The sequence below is a fragment of the Leptodactylus fuscus genome, chromosome 2, assembly GCF_031893055.1.
Source record: "Leptodactylus fuscus isolate aLepFus1 chromosome 2, aLepFus1.hap2, whole genome shotgun sequence".
Lineage (NCBI taxonomy): Eukaryota > Metazoa > Chordata > Amphibia > Anura > Leptodactylidae > Leptodactylus > Leptodactylus fuscus.
Genome location: NC_134266.1, coordinates 230,360,615 through 230,382,588, shown reverse-complemented (window position 1 = coordinate 230,382,588; position 21,974 = coordinate 230,360,615). Strand labels below are relative to the sequence as shown.

Genomic DNA, 21,974 nt, shown 5'->3' with positions numbered 1-21,974 from the left:
ATCTAATGTTACAAAATGAAGCAGAACATGGCAGCGCACTTCTCACATTCTGCACCCTCTGCACCTTTATCTTGTCCATGGATGTCCTCTCAGTCCCACTGTATTACAGAAGTGTAATAGACAAAATACAGATAACTCATGTGAGTGCATACTAGTGTATTCATATGTACATGTTCCCTTTAGCAGACTCTGTCTCCCTTTGGCCACCTATTTTACCTATATGCTATATATGTTACCTCTAACGCCATCTGTACACTGGCTGGTCTTACTACTCATCCTGATAGTTGAGGGAAATGTTCTATCTTGGCCAAAAAATGAAGAGTTTGAGCCAGTCAAGGCTGCATTACTACTTATATAGAGTAGTAGATTGTTGGTAAACCCACCGGGGGGAATTTACAATAATATGTACAGTAGAAAATCAGCATAGAAATCTTTGGTGCACAGCTCCAATTTACAGCAATGATGTGCAGTGGGCAAAACAAGTTAGGAATGAAGGCGGGCTGAGATGGGGACAACTTACCCCTTCGGATATACTAAAACATAGGACAAAAAATTGGCATGAGTTATAGCTGGAATCTACACAAGCCCCTGACTTGCAAACTGCTCCTTTTCTGACTCTGGCCAACCACTGAGCCCCTCAATGATGATGATGATGGTCATTATAAGGGGTTCTAATCCCCCTTCCTCTGATGGTGCCCATTCCCTTCACAACTTATGAAGCCAAACTCCTAAAGTCTTGGTCCACTGGAGTGGTGGTGCTGACCTCCTACAAGCATGGCACTGAAGACATTGGGTCTTCTGAGAGCGGTGAAAGAGCTAGCTGAGGGGAGGACATAGCATTGCCTCGGAGGTGCAGTACTGACTGTCTTCATTGGACCTCCCAAGATGGACCATACTTATAAAGAGATAATTCTGAGGCCTCTCCCGCCGGCAGAGGAATTGATTAAAGGCCCATTCACATAATGGATTTTTTAACACCCATTTAGCAGATCAGTTTAATGGAAACAAAAAACATATGCAAAAATCTGATGTAAAGAAGGAACCATACTATTGTGTCCATCCAAAAAGACAAGCAGAAATTGATTATTTTTTTTTTTATGTAAAAGAATGGCAGACCACTTGCATCCATTTTTACGTATGCTAAATGGGTGTAAAAGCATGATATAAATAGAGCATTAGACAGGTGGTCGAACCTACAGTCTCAATACATTTCCCCCATTGTCATAGCTGGGGGAGTAGCATACCAGCCAGGGACAGAAACAGACTTGACAGGCTGATTAGAAGGGCCAGCTCTGCCCTGGGGAGCCCCCTGGACCCAGTGCAGGTGGTGGGTGACAGAAGGATACTGTCCGTGGTGAGCACCATGCTGGAGAATAACTCCCATCCCATGTATGAGACTGTGTCAGCACTGGGCAGTAGTGTCAGTGACTGACTGCTTCCTCCCAACCGCGGTCAGGCTGTATAATCTACATCAGGCTAAGCGAAGATCACTCTGCACAGAGAACTAAATGATCTTGAAGTCTTCTATTCTTCTTAGTTGCTATGACTCCTAGTATATTTTTCTATCTGCTATGAGTTTGTATGTGTTCTTTCTTGTCCTATTACTGTATTATCCATACTGCTGTAATACACTGAATTTCCCCTTGGTGGGACTATTAAAGGATTATCTTATCTTATCTTAGTTTCCACTCACATAGGGCATCTTTCTAATTACGTGACTAGTAGTGGCCTAAGATCCACAAATTATAGCCATAGCTGGTTATTCCTCTCTTGTTGCTGTGAGCATCTGTAGATCTCAACGGCAAGAGGTCACTCTGTCTGTTTATACTTCAAAAGAGAGGACATCCCGAACAAAGGCTATGACTCTACATACACAGTCACATATCCAAACAATGGCTGCCGCTATTGATCATGTCATGCACGGTCTCGACAAGGTATGCTGTTATACAAAGTAATGGTGATAGCAATGTCATTATATGTAGGTAAATGATTACTGAACACATTCATACTACTGTCACTGTGAAAGAAATATATATTATCTGCGCAAATTCGAGGAAAGTCACGGACAATGTGCAGCTGTGTTTGAGCAGAATTTCAATGTAGTTTCTCTAAAATAAAAGGAATAAAGAAGCAGCAAAGTAAAAGGAAAAAATGTAAGAAGATGTTTAAGGCAAGCGGTTTTGATCTTCGTGGGATCCAAAGATCGCTATAAAGTAGGGGCAAAAACGCGTAGATGTATGGCCTTTCATTTCTGTAGTTCCATATGCTATACATGAATCTATAAATGGCAAACTTCACTTTGACAGTCTGTCGCCCTGATTGGTTGGCAATGGATATGACCATGAATGAATGTTGTGGACTGGTTATCAGGCAGGGACCCTACATGTATGAAGAGTTGACCCGGCCACAATAAGGAAATCATGACTGGGTTTCTAAGTGGTAACCTCTGGAGACAAAAGACTGTCACCACTAAGATGATTATAGAAACCTCTGCAAAATTTATAATTATTTCTATTTGCCAAAATGTTTACCTACATAAAAAATTTATTCCTTATCTGACTGGTCAGGCCCCCATTGATCAGGGGATCGTGATCACAAGAAGTGGTGATCGGGCATTGTGCGCACCACTCTTTTAATATCAATGGGAGTGCCGGAGATAGCTATACTATAGATCTCGGCTATCTCTGGTCTTCCTGATCAGTGGGGATCTGAGAAACACTGTATTGGATAAGGGATAACCTGCAGGTCAGACCCCTTAGATCCCCACTGATCAGGAACATTGGACATAGCCAAGCACTATACTACAGCTATCTATGGCACTGTCATTGAAATGAATGGAGTGGGGCGCACGCTACCCAACTACTGCTTCATTCAGAAGGTCCCCTGTATTCCTGATCAGTGGGGGCCTGACTAGTCAGATAGGGGATAAATGGTTTTGTGGGAAAACCCCTTTAGCTTTTAATCATCTACGCATTTAAATATGGCTGTGTTTATGGGAAAACCCCTTTAATCTTCTCGAAAGTCTTTGCAACAACATGTCCATAGGCACCAATATCTTTTGTCATAAACATATCAGGCTCAAGAAAATGTTGCACTTGGTTTCTATTAGTTGACCTCCATATGGAGTTACTGTGATATTTTTCTGCAAATCCAGAATCCCATCCTCTTTGCAGGTCTTGTAAAGCGCTACGGTTTTTGCTGCGACATTTCTACTGCAGCCAGTTTGCAGCATTTACACTATGCCTACTACTGTGATTCTTCACATACAAGTCTTTACTATAGAGGTCCTATTGCACTATATACTTATAACTGATGTTTTTCGGGGGCCTCGTGGCATACACTGCCAGACCCATTGATACGGCTAGAATAAGAATAAGATCTTTTGTAATTATGGTTTCAGAAATCCAGAACTTAAAAGGACTGAAGGTTACTCATAGATCTTGTACAGGACACTATGTGCTACTGAAAGAAGGAGTTTTATCATTGACGTTCAAAGTAGCAGACATTCTTATGTATGTCTTGGCTGTAGACGTGTTATTAAACCATTTCTGTCATTGTGGCAAGAAATGATTAACCCCTTCATCGCTACATGTTAAGTTCTGGTTTAAGGAATGCAGCTCTGCAAGTTTGTGGTGTGAATATTATTCTTATTAGTCATGGCAAAGGACATAATAGCTCAGAGCACTATGACACTAGGTCACTTTAGAGTTTAAATCTGTTCACGGACCAGGAAAATACGGGAACATTTTAACAAAATATCCTCAATACTAAAATGGAGATGTAAATGACCCCAGCGAGCTGTGCTGCCAAAAGGGTCCGCCGGTTACTCACTATTTGGTTGAATACCTGTGTGGTCTACTCTGTGTTGGCTTGAAGGCGACCATAAATGTTTAATTGATCTCCATGGGACCTTCTGACAACCAAACACCTATAAAGCTTCATCTCCCAATGTCTGTCATGAAGAAAAGCAAGAATAGTACTGGCTGGATCCGATTTCTTTCCCCAGAAATGAGTAACATTAAGGGTATCTGGTTAGTGGGGCTGAGTTGCAATACTAGACACAGTCCATGGCAAGAGTTTCTTGGGAAAAAAAAAGCAGACCCTTTATTCTTGTCTTAGACAAGAACTGAAGATTAAAAAATAATGGCTCCAGAAAAAGCGCCATACCAGCTTTGCCTGGTACTGTATTGTTTTTACAGGCATAACACGTCTGAGGTGAATGAGGACTCTGTTGTACCTCTTTATGCCTCCAATTACATTATGGAGGTACATATAGTGTACATATACAACAGAAATAAATGGTGACATGAAGTATCACATGAAGTATGTACAGAGTTATTCTTCCGTAAAAGCACTGGGGAAAATTCACTAACCCATCTATGCCAGTCTTCTATAGTACGGTAGATGGATGGAAATGTGGCACATTTTTGGCATACAACTCTTACTTTAACAAAAGATTTGCCACATTGTTCTTTTTGTGCCCTGCTCACCACTTTTTACAAAATTGTTGCGAATCGAGCAGAGATCACCATAGATCTAAATTATTAAGAGGTTGGAGCTTCTTCTTGCACCAATGGGAGCACTTGCTTAAGACTAGATATGGGCAAACCTTTCAAGATTAGTTTCATGTTCAGGCTCCTGATTAGTTTCAGATTGAACATGTTTGGAACAAATCACATCTTAAATTGTCTTAGAGCTCCTAGGAAAGTGAAAGATACATTATTATACTCTGGAGTCTCTTCCACCTACTCACCTTTCATTATCTGAAGACATCTAGTGCTGTTCTGTGATGTCATCAACCTGGGGGCCACTGCTGAGGCCTGTGATTGGTCCACCAGCTGCCACATGGACACGTTGAGTGTCATGACCTCATGACACTGCTGAGGCCCAATCAGAGGCCTCTGCACTGAGCCCGGGCAGATGATGTCACAGAAGAGTGCCAGACGCCACCAGATGAGTACCTGATGCCACAAGGAGATGGATCTTTATTTGTTATTTGGAATAATAGGATTGACCCCGGCTCGATAGATACCCATTCACCCATCTATAATTAAAACTGGAGCCCTTAGGCTAAATGCACACAAACATCTGCAGCAATGGGTATGTGGAAAAGCCGCACAGACAGCACATGGAGGATATCTATGTGCCAACCGTGCTACCCACTAATTTCCTTCAGTGAGCCCAGGCAGTAAAATGATCAAGTATAGTACTTGTCCTGAATTTTGCCCCAGGCTCTTGGCTCCCCACACAGACCCGTGATAGTATATAAATGTGTGCATAGGCCATAGAAAATAATGGGTCAGTGGGCTAGCCATGAAAAACATGACTAGTATACGGACAAAGCACATGTTCGTGCATGGAGTTTTAGATGGGTGGGACGGTTCAGCGCAGTCTTGGTGGTCAATGTGAATCTAGCACTGAACATTATTTTGCTACAGATTCCAGAAATGCCTCTTACAAGCTGTGTTAAGTTGAGATCACTGGGATATAAACTGCAAACCATGGCAAAAATGTGCTGAATGAAGCAAGCCAATGAGTAAAAGTAAACCCAGACATAGCAGTGTTAAGTTATTTAATAATGTCTATTATAAGCTAATGTAATAATGATTTTATATATTCAGGTCCTCTATAGGACTCTTGTATTTGAAGCAGGAGGCTGAATGGAGAATTATGGGGCTCAAGTATTATAAACCAGGGCCACAACAAGAGGTAGTCAATGTAGGTAACCAGCATGGGTGCAAATAACAGGGGATAATATTAGAATTATTATGATGACTACATCTCTGGCCAGTTTTACACGAGGCGTATTTGTAATAACGAGCCTTTTTATGTGTAAATTATCACATAATTTCTTTTAAGCCCCCTGCAGACGACCATGTACTACGTCAGTGTACTATCCGGGTTTTACATTTCTATAGGCCCATACACATGACTGTGAATTACACAGTCCTGTGTGGGGGCCAACAGTCCGGGCCGCAAAATATGGAACAGCCCCTATTCCTGTTTGATTTCGCAAACCCACTTCTGCGGCTTCTATTCACTGAATGAAAGGGGCCCAGCACACGTCTGCAACCAGGCATAATTCTGATCAATGAACAGATTGCTTTGCAGTCTTGTGCATTACTTGCTCTCTTCTCATCTATTATGGAGACAATGTTTACACACATGAAAATAATGCCAATGAGCAATATTTTTTTTTTTTTTGCACACATTGGGGTAAGGACACACATTCAGGTTTGAAAAACGAGGAGAGGTACCATCTGTCCCTTATAGATTCTCACCCTTTATGATCCACACCTGGTTTTAACTTCAAAAACTGCATCAATGAAACTTGTGTGTCCTTAGCCTTATCTGTGGTCATCTGGTGTCTCTAGCTATTAGCAGTAGTATCCTTGTTCCTGTTTACCTGTTTGCTTTATCCTGGCTCCTGGCCTGAGTGGTAGCTTTATTTACTGACCCCCATTTCAGCTATTTTGACCACTAGGTGACTCTTTCACTGTAGCTACTGGAAGAAGACTATCTGCTTCCTACTGACTGCCCTCACACTTTCTGTACTTAGTCTGCCCTGCTTGACATGTTTAATGAGCCATGGTTGACCCACCTTATCTTGTCTTGGTGAACTTTACGCTCACAGGACCATAACGCTTGACCACCTACCATATAGGTCCTTTAATGGATGATAACGCCATGTGTCAACAAACCAATCTAGGTCTCTTGTTTAGGGGCTCGACTTCTCTTAGTTCAAACCAATAGCTATGTGTAAAGTACCACCTACTCATATATTACATTGGAGGGAGTATCTTCAAAGTGGCCGTTCACTGTAAGGGTGCATTCACACTGAGTAAACGCTAGCTTATTCTGAACGTAAAACACGTTCAGAATAAGCGGCGTCTAAAGCAGCTCCATTCATTTCTATGGGAGCGGGGATACGAGCGCTCCCCATAGAAATGAATGGGCTGCTTCTTTCACTCCGTGCAGTCCCATTGAAGTGAATGGGGAGTGCCGGCGTGTACGCTCCGGCATGAGCAGAGCTTGCCGTATACGCCGGCACTCCCCATTCACTTCAATGGGACTGCACGGAGTGAAAGAAGCAGCCCATTCATTTCTATGGGGAGCGCTCGTATCCCCGCTCCCATAGAAATGAATGGAGCTGCTTTAGACGCCGCTTATTCTGAACGTGTTTTACGTTCAGAATAAGCTAGCGTTTACTCAGTGTAAATTCACCCTTAACACCCATTCAGGGGATTTTTTTTTTCTTTAAATGTAAATTGAGAGCCCCATATAGGGATCACATTGTACATTTTTTTCCTATCAGTATGTCTTTGTAGAATGGGAGGAAATCCACACAAACATGGGGAGAACATACAAACTCCTTGCATTGTTCCTGGCGGGATTCAAACCCAGGACTCCTGCACTACAAGGCTACAGTACTAACCAGTGAGCCACCGTGTTGCCCCCGGTCGGGAGGTTTTATCATCGCAGGTAACCCATCTAATATAAAGATTATTGTGGATTTGGCCCCAGGTCTGCAAACACATAGCTGACGTTTCCAGGGCAAAATGCAGCCCGAGTTTATCTCACAGTAGCCATTACAAGTATAAGGCTGTATCACATGGTAGTCATATAGATGAGTTGCTATCCATGTAGACAGCCAAAAAACATGGATAGCCCCAGTCTGCCACAGTGAAAGCTGCTGCTTTCCATATGCCCTAATGTAGTGCATATGGCTAGACCACGGTATATGGACAGACCACGGTATATGCATAGACCACGGTATATGGACAGACCACGGTATATGCATAGACCATGGTATATGGACAGACCACGGTATATGGACAGACCACGGTATATGGACAGACCACGGTATATGCATAGACCATGGTATATGGACAGACCACGGTATATGGATAGACCACGGTATATGGACAGACCACGGTATATGGATAGACCATGGTATATGGACAGAGGCTGTCCTGATGACACAACCTCCTTTAAAAACACTGCACAAGAACGGACATGACATGTATACTTTGGTTTACTTTTACCTTAGGGTGGCCTAACTGATTCTATCCAAATGAAACCTACTTTTTTGGCAGGTTAAAGCAGCTAATATGCGCGGTTCAGTCACAGTCAGACCCTCAGTGTTCTAAAATTCAAGTAGATAAGCCCTGTAAATGAGAACCATTGAAGTCTAAAACTGTTAAGCCAACTCAGCATTTGTCATTGCCCTACATTTCTGGAATAATTTTTCTTGGACAAACATGGCAGAACTTAGAAAAACACTGCCCAAACCCAATGATTTCACTAGGACCAGCCAAACATCTAATAGGCATGGGTGTTTTCTGACTAGCCTGACAGCAGATATCGGAGAAAAGAAGGGTCAGGCCACAGGTGTGCATGTGTATAAAGGGGTTGGGGGTTGGAGGGAAATAGATGTTGGCCAAAAAACTATTTGGCTCATGGCTATCTAATATAATAATTATTTTTATTTATATAGTGCTGACTTAATTTTCAAGACTTTACAAAACTAAGGTGTACGGCGCCGTTTACATGTAAGATATAGCAAATTTACATTGCATGCATATATGGAAATCTGCCCTAAATACTGCCCAATGGATCTGAACTCATTCGGACTAGACTGGTTCTTTGGCCCAGAAAATTATGCATATAGTGGGGGGAATTTACTAAACTATGTATGCCGGTTTTCTTCTATGACAGATGTTTGGCGCATGGTCCTTTTTTGTGGCAAAGATGTTCCACGTTATTGTTTCTACACCCCGTTCACCGATGAAGTGGGCAGACACCAGGGTCCCAGCCCAGACCAACAAATCTACTAGAAATCACGCCAGTTCTCTGGCATGAGCCATAACTGAAATCTATGCCAGTTCCTGCCTGGCATAGATTTCTATCCTGACGCACAGAAGACTGGAGCCTCTTACTCAGACACAACTTGTGCCAGCCGGGGACTTGATTAAGACTGGCATACAGAATGCCATCCTTAATTTATTCCCCCCTAGAGCAGACAAAGCGTGGCCTAACTTTACCTCTCTTTTTCACCAAATTATACACAACGCCAAATTATTGGAAGAGAGAAGAAAATGCAAAATAATGCAAAATAATGGTCAATTTCATATCTAATCCAAAATAATCTTTCGTAGATTTGCCCTATATTGAATCTGTAAATTATGGAGCTTGCTACAAACAGACTGACCTAGCGGCCATAACTATCAGCAGGCTCAATTGGTAATGGTTATCGCTTTACTACATGATAAACTCTGGAAGAGGTTAAAGAAAACTGAGCAGCCCGCAGGAGTAAAGGAAAATCTGGATTAAATGAGAATGGGATTATGTAGCGAAATTAAAAAGTAAATGAGTCATAAAATGAAGAAATAAAGCAAGTAGCTCAGGGAAGTGGTTTGTAGAAGGAAAGTACAAGACAGAATAACTATAGATTGAAAAGGAGAGAAGCAGAAGGAGGGATGTGGAAAAAAGGAAAGAGCCAGCGAAGGAAATAGCAGGGAGGGGGTGCGGGTGACAGACAGGGTAGGGGGGAGTGTAAGGACGGCACAGGGACAGAGCAAGCCTGTTGTGAGTTAGAAGTGTGGTTTTGAGTTCCATGTGGAATATCTGAGCTCAGTTTCTGCCCTCGGGGTGGTACAGCCAAGGCTGCAGCTCAGTGGGAGCCAAGCCTGCCCCAGCGCTGGCAGTGAGAACATAAGCGCTATTTATCTCACAGCCCAAAAAGACTCCTGATTTAAATCATATGTTGCATGCGGCACACATTTCCACCGAGTCTGGACACGGCTCAAAAGAGGGAAAAAAACACACACACAGAAAGCAGATCCACACCCTGTTCTCTCATTCAGCTGCCGCCACTGTCGGCACTTAACCCTTCACAAAATGTCTGCAAAGTGATGGGTTAATATGGTAGTTTTTAGAGGAAGGCCAAGACGACTTTATTTTTTTTCTACGTTCCGCTTCAGCTTGTTAGTAATTAGATTAGAAAGTATAACAAATACTCTACAAACCAGCACACAGCGTACTACATTACATTACTACAAACTCGATTAACGTAAGCGGTCTTGTTGACTGCGGGCCCAGGAGTGCGAGGGGTTAACAGGTAGGGTTCATAAGAGGATTCATAACACAACTTTTTGTACGTTCGTCATTAAAGCGTTCACATGCGCTTTAGGTGAAAGGACTCCTTGTGCATCTGTCTGGACCAGGGACTGGCACAAGCACAACAACCTCATGTCTTAACTTATAGGAACATGGAAAATGTGCTCTCATTCTCACTACGAACTGCTCCTACCGGTCAATTTTATGGCCTATGATTTTCTCTCTCAAGTGGTTTACGGCACAAGGTTCATGTGAAATCTGAACATCTTGGTCTCTGTTTTCTTGCACACCCTGCACATGGATGATGACTTTTACGTGACATACTATACCTTACAGAGTTATGAGTTCATTTTCTTCATTGTATACTAAAAGTATATTTTGTTTTCTTAAGCTGACCATAGACAGGAACAATCTCTGGCATACGACTGTTCAATTCAGTATTTGTACTATAGCACACCCTAAACCAGAAGGAAACGCAGAGATGCCACTACGCCAAAGTTGGCCATATACATGAGATAAACATTAGTCAAACCCTCAGGTTCCAGCAGGGTCGGCCAACAGTCTAATATCTATGGTGACCTTCCAATCACCACTGAAGGTAGATGTTGGAAGCTAGAAGGTTCAAGAATGATGAATCTTAACATGCCCGCTCCCTTGTTCCTAGTGTGGAGGCATTCAAGCTCCATTGAGATAAGTGTGCATGCTCAGCCACAGTTGAATGCATATGACTAACTTAAAGGGGCTGTCAAGCATTTATTTTTATGGCCTATACATAGGTTCTGGGGATAACATCACTCCTTAAGGAGAGATCACCTTCTCAGGTGTATGAAGTCTTACAAAAGCCTTTTTTGCTCCACTGAGGGATTATGGGAAAAATATGCAAATCTTTTTTCCAAGATGTAAACAGGAAAACAGTGCCTCTGTTTGCTGCCCTATAGGGGGAGTTGAACTGCAGTATCGGCTCCTGGCCACTATACAGAGTACTAAGTCAACTGCTGTGTACAGTATGAGTGTTGGAAGTGGCCTTGAACAGTTGATCCATGATGGGGCTGACTGTCGCCCCCCACCTATCAAATAATTATGGCCTATCCTATCCTAAGGATAATCCATAAAAAATATAATCCTGGCCAACCCCTTTAAGGCAAGTTTAACACTAGGTATCTTTTGGGTGCCCTGATGGATTATTTTTCACACCAGTTGCAGCCAAATATACAAGTCAAGGTGGGACAGATGTCTAGTTCTGAACAGCTCGAAAAACAACCAACCTTTACTGTGTGTGAACATGGCTTAATATGTATAGGGGCAAGGAAATGGAAGCATATCAATGTTCTTGATGCTTCTAATGGTTATAGAAGGTTTACTGAATAGTGAGGATCATGTAAAAGGGTATTTTCATGACCACACATATTTTAAGCATAGGATAGGTGTTCCCTGTGACTGCCCTTGCATGTTTCCCCATTCAAGAAAGAGTCAGGCTCATTTTGCTGATAGGTGGAAGTATCCGGACCCTCAAAAATAACACATCAATGGTATATTACAAGTATACCTTACCTTACCATGTGTACACCCAGAACATTCCTGTGCAGTGAATAAACTTGTTGCTGACAGTAGACTCTTGCTTCAGTTTCGCAATGTCCATCAGTAACATAACAGGTCTGAGATCTCATTTGTTGATAGAAGCTTATTGTTATGTGCACCTAAATGGATGGGTGCGATTGTCACATATAAGGGTGCTTTTACTCATTGCAGTCAAACTGCATTTTTTGTACCAATTTAGTGGTAATCTCAGCCAAGAAACTCAATTTGACGTGTGTATGCACCCTAAAGGCAGCCATATGTTACAAAAATAAATCAAATAAGTATTAATAATGAAATACTATTTTTACTCATACTTAATCTTTGACCCAGAGTGATGGCCAATAACTGTGCTTTACAGTACATCTAAGAAAAAAAAATGTCAAAATCCCCATTAGGGAATTCTGAGATTATAAAGTGGCTACAAAAAGTGACTATTAGTCTATCACGGACAGCCCATTAGTATAACTTAAAGGTGTGTAATGCCTCATTTTCCCTGCAGAGGCGCTATAGAGAAAATGAACACTGCCAGGTAACATGTGATCACTGGGGGTCGCAGCAGTGGGGCAGGCTACTGCTGACATATCAGAAGTATTAATAGGTTTTAAAAGAGAATGGAAAAAGATCCATAAATCTTCATAAAACCAAAAATGATCCTTGGCTATCCAAAAATAAAAATGAGTATACTCAACTAAAGAACTAAAGACTAATCCCTCCAAAAATAAGTATGCACACTCCTTCTTCTATTCCCAAACCCTAACCGTTGCCATCTTATTCCCCTTCTTCCATGTTCTTCAAAAGAATATTTAGATGTATATAATCAGGTAATGTTTATAGAAGGTAATAGTCTTCTAATGGGGCAAGGGGCAAATTGTCTCTGCTCTCATCCGCTCTTCACAAAACATTCTCCAAGATTTCTCCCGTGCATCCCCCATACTCTGGAACTCCTTACCAAGACACATAAGACTGACCTCCACAATCACAGGCTTCAAGAAGGCCCTGAAGACTCACCTAGTCAGGAAGGTCTACAACCTCCAATAACACTATCACCGCACTGCCATCTGTACAGTCTCCCCCTCTCCTTCTGTCTCTATCCCTCTTCCCTCATAGATTGTAAGCCCTTGCGGCCAGGACCCTCTACCCCACTATGCCAGTCGGTCATTGTTAGTACTATATCTGTTTGTATATTTTGTGTACCGTATGTAAACCCTCAAATGTAAAGCACCATGGAATTAATATAATAATGTACAGAGTACCATGGAATTAATATAATAATGTACAGCACCATGGAATTAATATAATAATGTACAGTACCATGGATTTAATATAATAATGTACAGCACTATGGAATTAATGTAATAATGTAAAGCACTATGGAATTAATTAAATAATGTACAGCACCATGGGAATAATATAATAATGTACAGCACCATGGGAATAATATAATAATATACTGCACCATGGAATTAATATAATAATGTAAAGCACCATGGAATTAATGTACAGCACCATGGATTTAATATAATAATGTACATCACCAAGGAATTAATATAATAATGTACAACACTATGGAATTAATAAAATAATGTAAAGCAACATGGAATTAATAAAATAATGTAAAGCACCATGGAATTAATATAATAATGTACAGCACCATGGAATTAATATAATAATGTGCAGCACTATGGAATTAATGGTGCTATATATATATATATAAATAAACAATAATAATAATAATAATAATAATAATATGAAAAAAGCTTATTATATTGACAAAGTTGAAAAAGAAAAATATTATTAATATAGTTAAAAATGACACAATAAACAACATTGTTATATAAACATCTAAAGCAGTGGCTTGTGTATATGCTGTAAGCTGGGAGTTAATGGAAGTTTGGAGCGAGTGACTTCTATATGTGAACTCAGAAAGTCCTAAAAACCTCAACCTGGAAAGTCAATATTTTTCTATTAATATGGTACTAGTATAGTTATGTGCCAAGCAAATGCATAGCTACAAACAAAAACACAAATAATCATGAGATCATGAATTATTCACTGGATATTTTCACTGGATATCACTTGTCGCAGCAGAAGTATGTGCTGCAGAGCTGCTCTTCCTTATGTAACTGGGTACATGTTACAGCCATTTTGAATGTTTTGAAAAAGTTTTTTGTCTCCCAGCCTCAAAGAATACATAGAAGTGTATAGTACACAATATAATCTTGTTTCTTCTTCCTTGTTTCTCCCCGAGTCTCACCCCTATGCCCTCTCTGCTTACATTTCTCTGCATATCTTTACGCTGCCAACACTACCCGCTATTAAACTACACTGCGTGGGCAAAAATATGCACAAGACTGTAGGGTGCTTGTGATTGAACTTGATCTTAGGTGTAGAGACTGAAAAGTGTAATATCATTTGTTCTTTGCTCTCTCGATGACCCCCTTTAAATAGCAGGGATACTTTATTAAAACTCAGCTGGATTCAGGCTGGTTGTCACAAACTACAACATGTGCCATAGATTAGAGTAGTGTACATTTGCTTAATAAGAAACAATTACAGAAGGCTGCACATGCTGGAACTTTATGTACTCGCCTTCAGTTACAAAGTATCCACTAAACTTGGACTGTCTACGAGTTTTAAACAATTTAAAGGGGTTTTCCGGGCTAAAAATGTTAATGACCTATCCTAAACGTAAGTCACTAATCAGATCTGTGGGGGGATAAAACCCGACACCCCCATTGTTTAGCTGTTCTCGCCAGTTGATACACAGAGACTGAAGCAGAAAGCAGTCACTGCAGCTTAGGGCCCATTCAAATAAATGGGGAGCTGTTCTGCAGTACCAGATCTGGCCACTACACAAGGAATGGTGCTGTCTGCTTCCTGCTCCATGCTCTGAGTATCATCTGCTTAAAATAGCTGATCGATGGAGGTTTTGGGTGAAGTCCCTCACTATGCTGATATTGGGAACATATTCTAAAGATAAATCATCAATATTTTAGCCTTTAACGTAATAAATGTTATACCAATTTTTATTCTAGGGAAGATTTACCAGGTGGACATCACAAGTCAAAATATAATTTTATGTATATTCATATGTACTATGTCAACATCCAGTTCTTCCTGGAGAATGGGTCTTTATTTGTTTATAGCTCCCTCTTCTGGTGCCTTTACCTGGTACTCTTTTCAACTTCGTCAAACTGTCCCTACATGATACAAGGGCCATAATAATGAGAGGACAAAATGGAGCAATGACCAAGGGACCTACACCACCAATTTATTCCTTTATTGTAGACTTGTTCAGACAGCCCCTTTAATATATAGCAGATAGACAGATCCATTTATGTTGCAGCTTTTATCACTAAAGGGGGCTATAAACATTGGATAAAATTTTCCTACCATGTAAATTTTAGACGGACCATCCAACAGCTATATAAAGTGTAGGTAGAGCCAAGGAGCTGAAGCTTGCATCTTTAAAGTGGACCTGTCAGAAGGTCTGCAGAGCCCAGTGATATACCTTATGTAATAGACACTGTCACACATTCATTCATCCTCCAAAAACTGCATCGATAAAACCTGAACATGTATCCTTACCCTTATCTTCTGATCTAATGGGGTAAAAATAATAGAACACGTCTAAGAATCAGGGTTACCTAGAACTTCTCGCATCCCTCCAGAAAGCTAAAGAGGAACTCTACTATTACAGGCTATAACTACTAGAGTAATAGTCATAACAGCAGCTATGGGGCCCTTCAGCTAGGAGGACCCATCCCATTCTTAAAAGAGCCTTTTCCTTGACTGAGCTTCCAATGGTAATCATGCCAGACCTTGGTCTCCTTGTTTATTCTCATCCAATGGTCACTTTTGCATCATTAATGTCACATCTGACATTGTATAGAACTGGTTGATGGGGGCAGCACATCTTAAGTAGAAAACAGATGCAGCCCACGCGGTTAGATCACTCCTCATCTGTCTACACTACGTCCAGTAAATTGACAGTGGCCATCAGCATAACAATATGAGAGCGTCTGAATGTGCCCTGCAGTAGGGATGTGGAATGGCAGACAAAGCCGCAAGTCAAATGGATCAGCTATAGGCTGAGGCCCCACGTTGCAAAAACGCAACGTTTTACAGTGTGACAAAGTGAATGGAATTCTGGCTAATCCCATCCACACATTGCAGAAAAAAATCTGAACCGGTGAAGCTGCGTTTTCCAAAACATGTTTTTCAAAATCGCAGCATGTCAATTATACCTATGGAAACGTTGGCCTTGTCCGTATAAGTATAATAAGGACAGAAAAATCGCCACTTTTTTTTTTCGCTGCGTTTTTTTTGCCAGTGTTTCGCCACATGGTGCCTTAGCCATACATTATAGAAGTTGTCCAGGTATGTTCTACCACCACATCTGACCTAGGGTGAGGAGACATGCAACAGCATGCTGACCTGTCGATATACCAATGCAGCTGTCTGACACCCACCAAGTATTATGTATAGATCCCAGAAAATGCTTAGACAACCCCTTTAAGGCCTCTTACAGGTGACGTGAATAGCATATATTATCATTGACTCCAGTCAGAAGTGAGATATATCAAGCAGCAAGTCAACAGTCAGTTCTTGAATGTGATGTGCTGAAAGCAGGAAAAATGGGCAAGGGTAAGGATCTAAGTGACTTCAACAAGGGCCAAATTGTTATGGCTATGTGACTGGGTTACGGCATTTCCAAAATAGCAGGTCATGTGGGTTGTTCCCGGTATGCAGTGGTTTGTACCTACCAAAAGTGGTCCAAGGAAGTGCCAGTAATGAACCGGTGCTAGGGTCATGGGTGCCCAAGGCTCATTGTTGGGTGTGGTGAAGGAAGGTTAGATCATCTGGTCCAGTCCCACAAAAGACTGACTATAAATATAAAGCATACAGCTTGCTACATATAAGGCTGCATAGTAAGCAATACTAGGTAGGTGTATTTATTATGTCTGATGGGTGTATAATGTCTGTATCACATATATGCTTAAATATGGAAGTAACAAGTCAAGCAGCTGTGCAAAAATCACATGTCCTGCATATCATATAATGCAGTCTGATTCATTTGGGTGACAATTTACGGCTAGTGATATCTCAGTAGGTGATTATGGTTTATGACATAATAATAAGGTATAAAACAACTTCACATTCCCCGCTTGTTACTTCTGACTACAGCATGGCTCCAGTCGCCAATGAACAGAAGCTAACACGAGCCTTCAAGACATGGCTAGAGAATAATACTGATTTATTGCTGTTATTTTGCAGGAAGAAATGTGAAAGTCTACAGTGCAAGGCTTGGATCCTAAATCACTACACTACACATGTCCACGATGGATTTATGGCAGAATAACTAGAGAAGACCTGTTTGTCTAAAGAGGATCTACTGGGAGTTACCTTGTAACGCTACTGAGATACAATAAAACATGGCAAACAGTAGCAAAGAACGTCTGTGCGGATCTGGTGCTCCACTTGGTCACGTCAATGGCTTTCCTCCATCTGTTTACCCTTTTGCCTTTAGTGGAGGGATGCGGAGCTCCCCACCTTTTGAAATGCTTGCCAATGGGAACTTCTTCCGAAATTTCCCCACTGACCTGCCCAAAGAAATGGCTTCTCTGTGTGAGTATTCTGTTATATTATGGCTGATATCGTGAAGTGTTGGGTACATAATGTATTGAAAAGATGGCAGAGGTGTGTGATTGTTCATGAGGTACATGGAAGGGAAGAATGAGATGTGACGTAATGTTCAAATTTTCAACTCTGAACCCCATTGTGTTGGGGAAAAGGGGCAAGTTGACGGCATTGGTGACTACAAATTTCTGCTCCTGTTATTAAATAATGCACGTGGCCATAGTTTCTTTCCGTATATTATCTATAGTTATGGACAGCGTGCAAACCGATTCATTTCTATGGCCCCATGCACATGGCTCTGTTTCACGTGAATCTGTGCAGAGGCCACAAAACTCCAGACATGTCCTATACCGATCCATTTTGCAATTGTATTTTTCCCAAACCCCACATACTGTATACATACACTCTCGGCTCAGGTGAACATGGATGTGTTCTTAACAGGAAAGGGAATACGCCGCTGCTAGACACCACTGGCCGCAGCTTCTATTTCTTAAGAACGTAGATCAGGCATGTTGAAATTCAATGTGCCTGATCCCTAATTTCCTCAACATCTACCAATAGAAGAACAACAGGACTGTGTGAACAAAGTGTGAACATACTGTAAGTTTCCTCCTGCCCGAAGAACTAGTCTCAGGGGACACTTATTCTCCCGAGGCTGGACCCCCACCTGTCAGATGTTTATAGGATTTATAGGAAAACTCCTTTAACTATAGAGCAAGGACTCAAGTACATGGCAAGGCCATGTGGACAAAGCTTGTACACCAACACACAAGGGAAAGATTTATTAAGACTAGTGTTACATACGCCAGTCTTAATAAACGGCCCGACTGGTGTAAGGCACAACCGAGTTATCACGAGGTTCTGGTCACTTAATAGATCCTCTGCACCATATTGGAAAGCTACACCAGTCAGGAACTTGGGAAGTGTCTGTATAAGGGTAAGTTCACACAGCGGAAAAAGTTTTGTAGGTGGATTTTGAGGCGGATTCCACCTCAAAATCCGCCTGCAAAAAACTCAATGTGAACATACCCTAACTTAGGCCAGAAAACTGGTGTGAGTTATAATAAATGTAACTACATTTGCCGATTTTTGGCAAGCAAGATGCATCTTTGTCGCAAACAATGGCCAAAGATGCACCATATTATCACCCATCTACACCACAAAACTGTCATAAATGAGATGATAAATTCCCCCCATAGTCTGGATGATCATGTACTGTAATATCTCCATCATTGCAATATCTTCAAGGATCCTAGTATACCCTTTCCAATGTCCAAGACGTGAAGGCAAAGTAAGAACCCATATGGGTACCATTTTGTGGATTTGAGATTCTGAGTTGACACATGTAAAAAGCATAGGCACTACATATATATACATTTAGACTATGCTTTAACCCTTAAATTACTGGAACGGACATGCAGTTTCCAAACCAGATGACTTTTGCCATTTTAGATGATAATCTCCTATAGAATATTATTGGTGTGACCTCAGTACTTACAAAGCACCAGTACTGGATAGATGCTGGATGTTGCCTAAATGTTTATGTAATACCAAATATGGAACCTGCCTGATCTCTTATCGTATATTGTATTCAAAATCAGAGGTGAACTTCAGTTATGGAGGCAGTACGAGGTCAGTCACATGTTTGTGTATTGGGAACTGTTTTGCCCTCAGATTACATGAATGTGAGTGACAGGACAACTCTCGCCTTAGGTGATGTACTACAAAATGTCAGTGTCAGCGCTTGCATTAGGGCATAGGTAGATCATGTCAGAGGGAGGCGATGCCAGTGTCTGGATGTTTTACACAAGAGATATTGTATTGTTCCCTCCAGTGAGCCGCACCCATGGGTGCAGTGGCTCATTCTTCTGAACCTCAACATGCAATTATGTGTGTAATAAGAATTATAATAATAATAATCAGGATACATAGTGACGGCCGCTCCTGCGGGAGGAGGGTAACGCTCCTGGCTCTTTACTCTTTGGATTCACATCTGTATGTGGATGTTTTCAGGCTCCTGGCATTACGACAAGCTCATCTCTTTCTATCTCACTCTCTTGCAAATTTATTATAAAGACACCTAACAGTAGTCTGGGAAAATGTATTAAGATTGGGCTTTTGTAGTCCAGTTTTAATCCATTCCCTCTGACACTAATAATATCCAGCCTAATAGTAATTCTGGAACACCTAGAGAGGTCCCAAGTGCCAGAATGGAAATCTATCATATAATAGATCTATGTTATAGTTACGCTATGTTCACATTTGCTCCCATGTGTCCGTTGGAGGATCAGAACAACAGACACACAGACCGCTAAAACAGTAGCGGTGCCCAATGGACCTCATTGACTATAATGGGATCCCTCAGGTTTTTAAACTGAAACCGCCGAACAAAAAACTTGGACTTGCAGCACTTTTTCATCTGCCGATAAGTGGAGACTCCAACGCAGATATGAACCCAGCCTTAATATGACAGGCCGAGGCTTAGCTTTCCCCCTCCCGGCCCACCTAGATTCCCATTGCTTTAAAAAATGGGGAAAAAATTGCTGTCATACGCGCTCACCTCCTACTTCCCCCTTGCTGTGGTTCCTTTTATAAAGTTTAACGCCATCTTGCTTCATATTACAGCACGCTATACACACCATATTAAACTCCTTATTGCGGTAGGTATTGCTCGAGGTTTTGTAGAGGTTCTTGTAGAGCAGCATTTTCATGGACTTCAACGCTTCATATCAAATTTTTGCCATTGGATTTCGCAGAGGGAGTCTCGCCAATCCAGCATGATGTAGTAGTTTTTGCCTATCTAGGTGTCATTTACACTTCATCAGATCTCTACGCTTGGCATATTTGCCAGGAAAAACACCCCATGTATATGTTAAGAGCAATCATAGGGCTCCATTTACCTGACAGAGGCCAAACATTTGTCCTTTTGGCCTCAACGGGTGTAGTATGGATGACTGTAGCCTTTTGAACTGTATAAAACAAGTATATGCATATGTGTGGCCTACAATTCATGGCTACAAGCACACGTGCATGTACAGGCCAATACATTTCACTTAGTGAGCACGGATTTCAAGGAATAGGGCTGGTCCTGACTCCTGAGTTTTGCCTCTGGGCTCATGAACCCCACACAGATCGTATGATTCAATATGATTCACTGCTCAGAACACGTACAGCACCTTGACACAATACATAGTCATGTGCGTCACCCTATAGGTACTGTATACATTATACCACATCACGGCTATACAGAGTCAGAACTTGTAGCTTTCTTTTGGAGGTATGAATCTGGAAATTTTCTCAACATACACTGCAGACACAAGGCTCAGATACAGTGTGCACAGAGCCTAAGACATTTGTCTTTGTAGGAGATAAGTGTTGCCAAAGGTGACTGGCAGCCCCTTGTTTCCCTTAATTCATTGATATATGCTACATATTCGACTAAAAAGTGTATGCTGATATGGGGTTCTATGAGATAAAAAGAAATGGGCTGCTATTTTTTTTTTCTACAAACAGCGCCACTCTAGCTCATGGGACGTGACTGGTATTGCAGATCAACTCCATTTAAATTAATAGGACTAAGTTGCAATACCAGACACAGCCTGTGAACATGATTAGTGCTGTTTCAGGCTAAGGCAACACGTGGCAGCATAAAAGCGCTGCCGAAAAAACTGCGGTGGCAATGCATCGCGGTTCTTCCCGCAGCACTTCCATTGCTTCCATTATACCTATAGGGAAACCGCCGGTATTTCCACAGGTATAATTGACATGCTGTGATTTCCAAAACCACAATGGTTTTGGAAATCGCCACTTGTCCACAGTGCATTTTTTACCGCAAAGTGGGGATGGCATTTACAAGAATCCCATCCACTTTGCTGTGACTGTAAAATGTTGCGTTTTTTTCCGCTGCGTTTCCACAACGGGCAAACCGCAGCTTTCACGCCACCTGGGGCCCCGGCCTTTTTTCCCTAAATATATACAACTACCTTAAAGGGAATGGGTCAGCAGAACAGTCCCTATTAAACTAGAAGCACAAGCAGTTGACCGGGGTTCATGTGCATAAAATGCTTTATTCTGATTCCCAATCGACATCTCATTTGCTGAGACTTTTTGTTGCAGATTTTGCTGCGTTTTTTTCAGCCAAAGCCAAAAGGAATGGAGAATATCTAGGAAGTTCTTATACTTTTCCCTTCTGCTCAATCCATTCCTGGCTTTGGCTCAAGAAACCGCAGCAAAATCTGTAACAAAAAAAATCAGCGTTTCCGCAGCGTGGGACCTTAGCCTTAAGCAGTTCTCCTCTAAATTTGGGTAGGGTCACAAAAGGTGAACAAACACTTGAAGGAAGCTTGAGCAATGAATGAAATTGTGTACACACCAAATATTTTATTGGCAGTGAGTCAGTGATTAATATCTTGTAGGCATGGCAGACGGCGAGAGACACTTTCAGTTTTGCTAGTGAATTCAGATACGGGATTAGATCATTTCTATTTTGTCACCGAGGGGTCCCCAGTACACTAGCGACAATAATGGCATCTCCACCACGTGTACGTTTAGTAACCTTCTCTGTAGCCTATTTATTTCCTTCTCATTGTTTCCATATGTTCTTGTCTTTTTCTTCAGAATTTTATTTGCATACAGAA

General features: G+C 41.5%; 1 protein-coding gene across 1 annotated transcript in view; it reads left to right on the top strand.

The window, feature by feature from the left end:
- Window positions 1-21,974, top strand: part of RARG (retinoic acid receptor gamma) — a 141,415-nt gene that overhangs the window by 25,175 nt on the left and 94,266 nt on the right. The window contains exon 2 of the mRNA XM_075265829.1: window positions 16,975-17,325. Within this exon, the coding sequence (XP_075121930.1) occupies window positions 17,133-17,325 (193 nt within the window). The 5' untranslated portion in view covers window positions 16,975-17,132. The remainder of the gene's footprint in view (window positions 1-16,974; window positions 17,326-21,974) is intronic.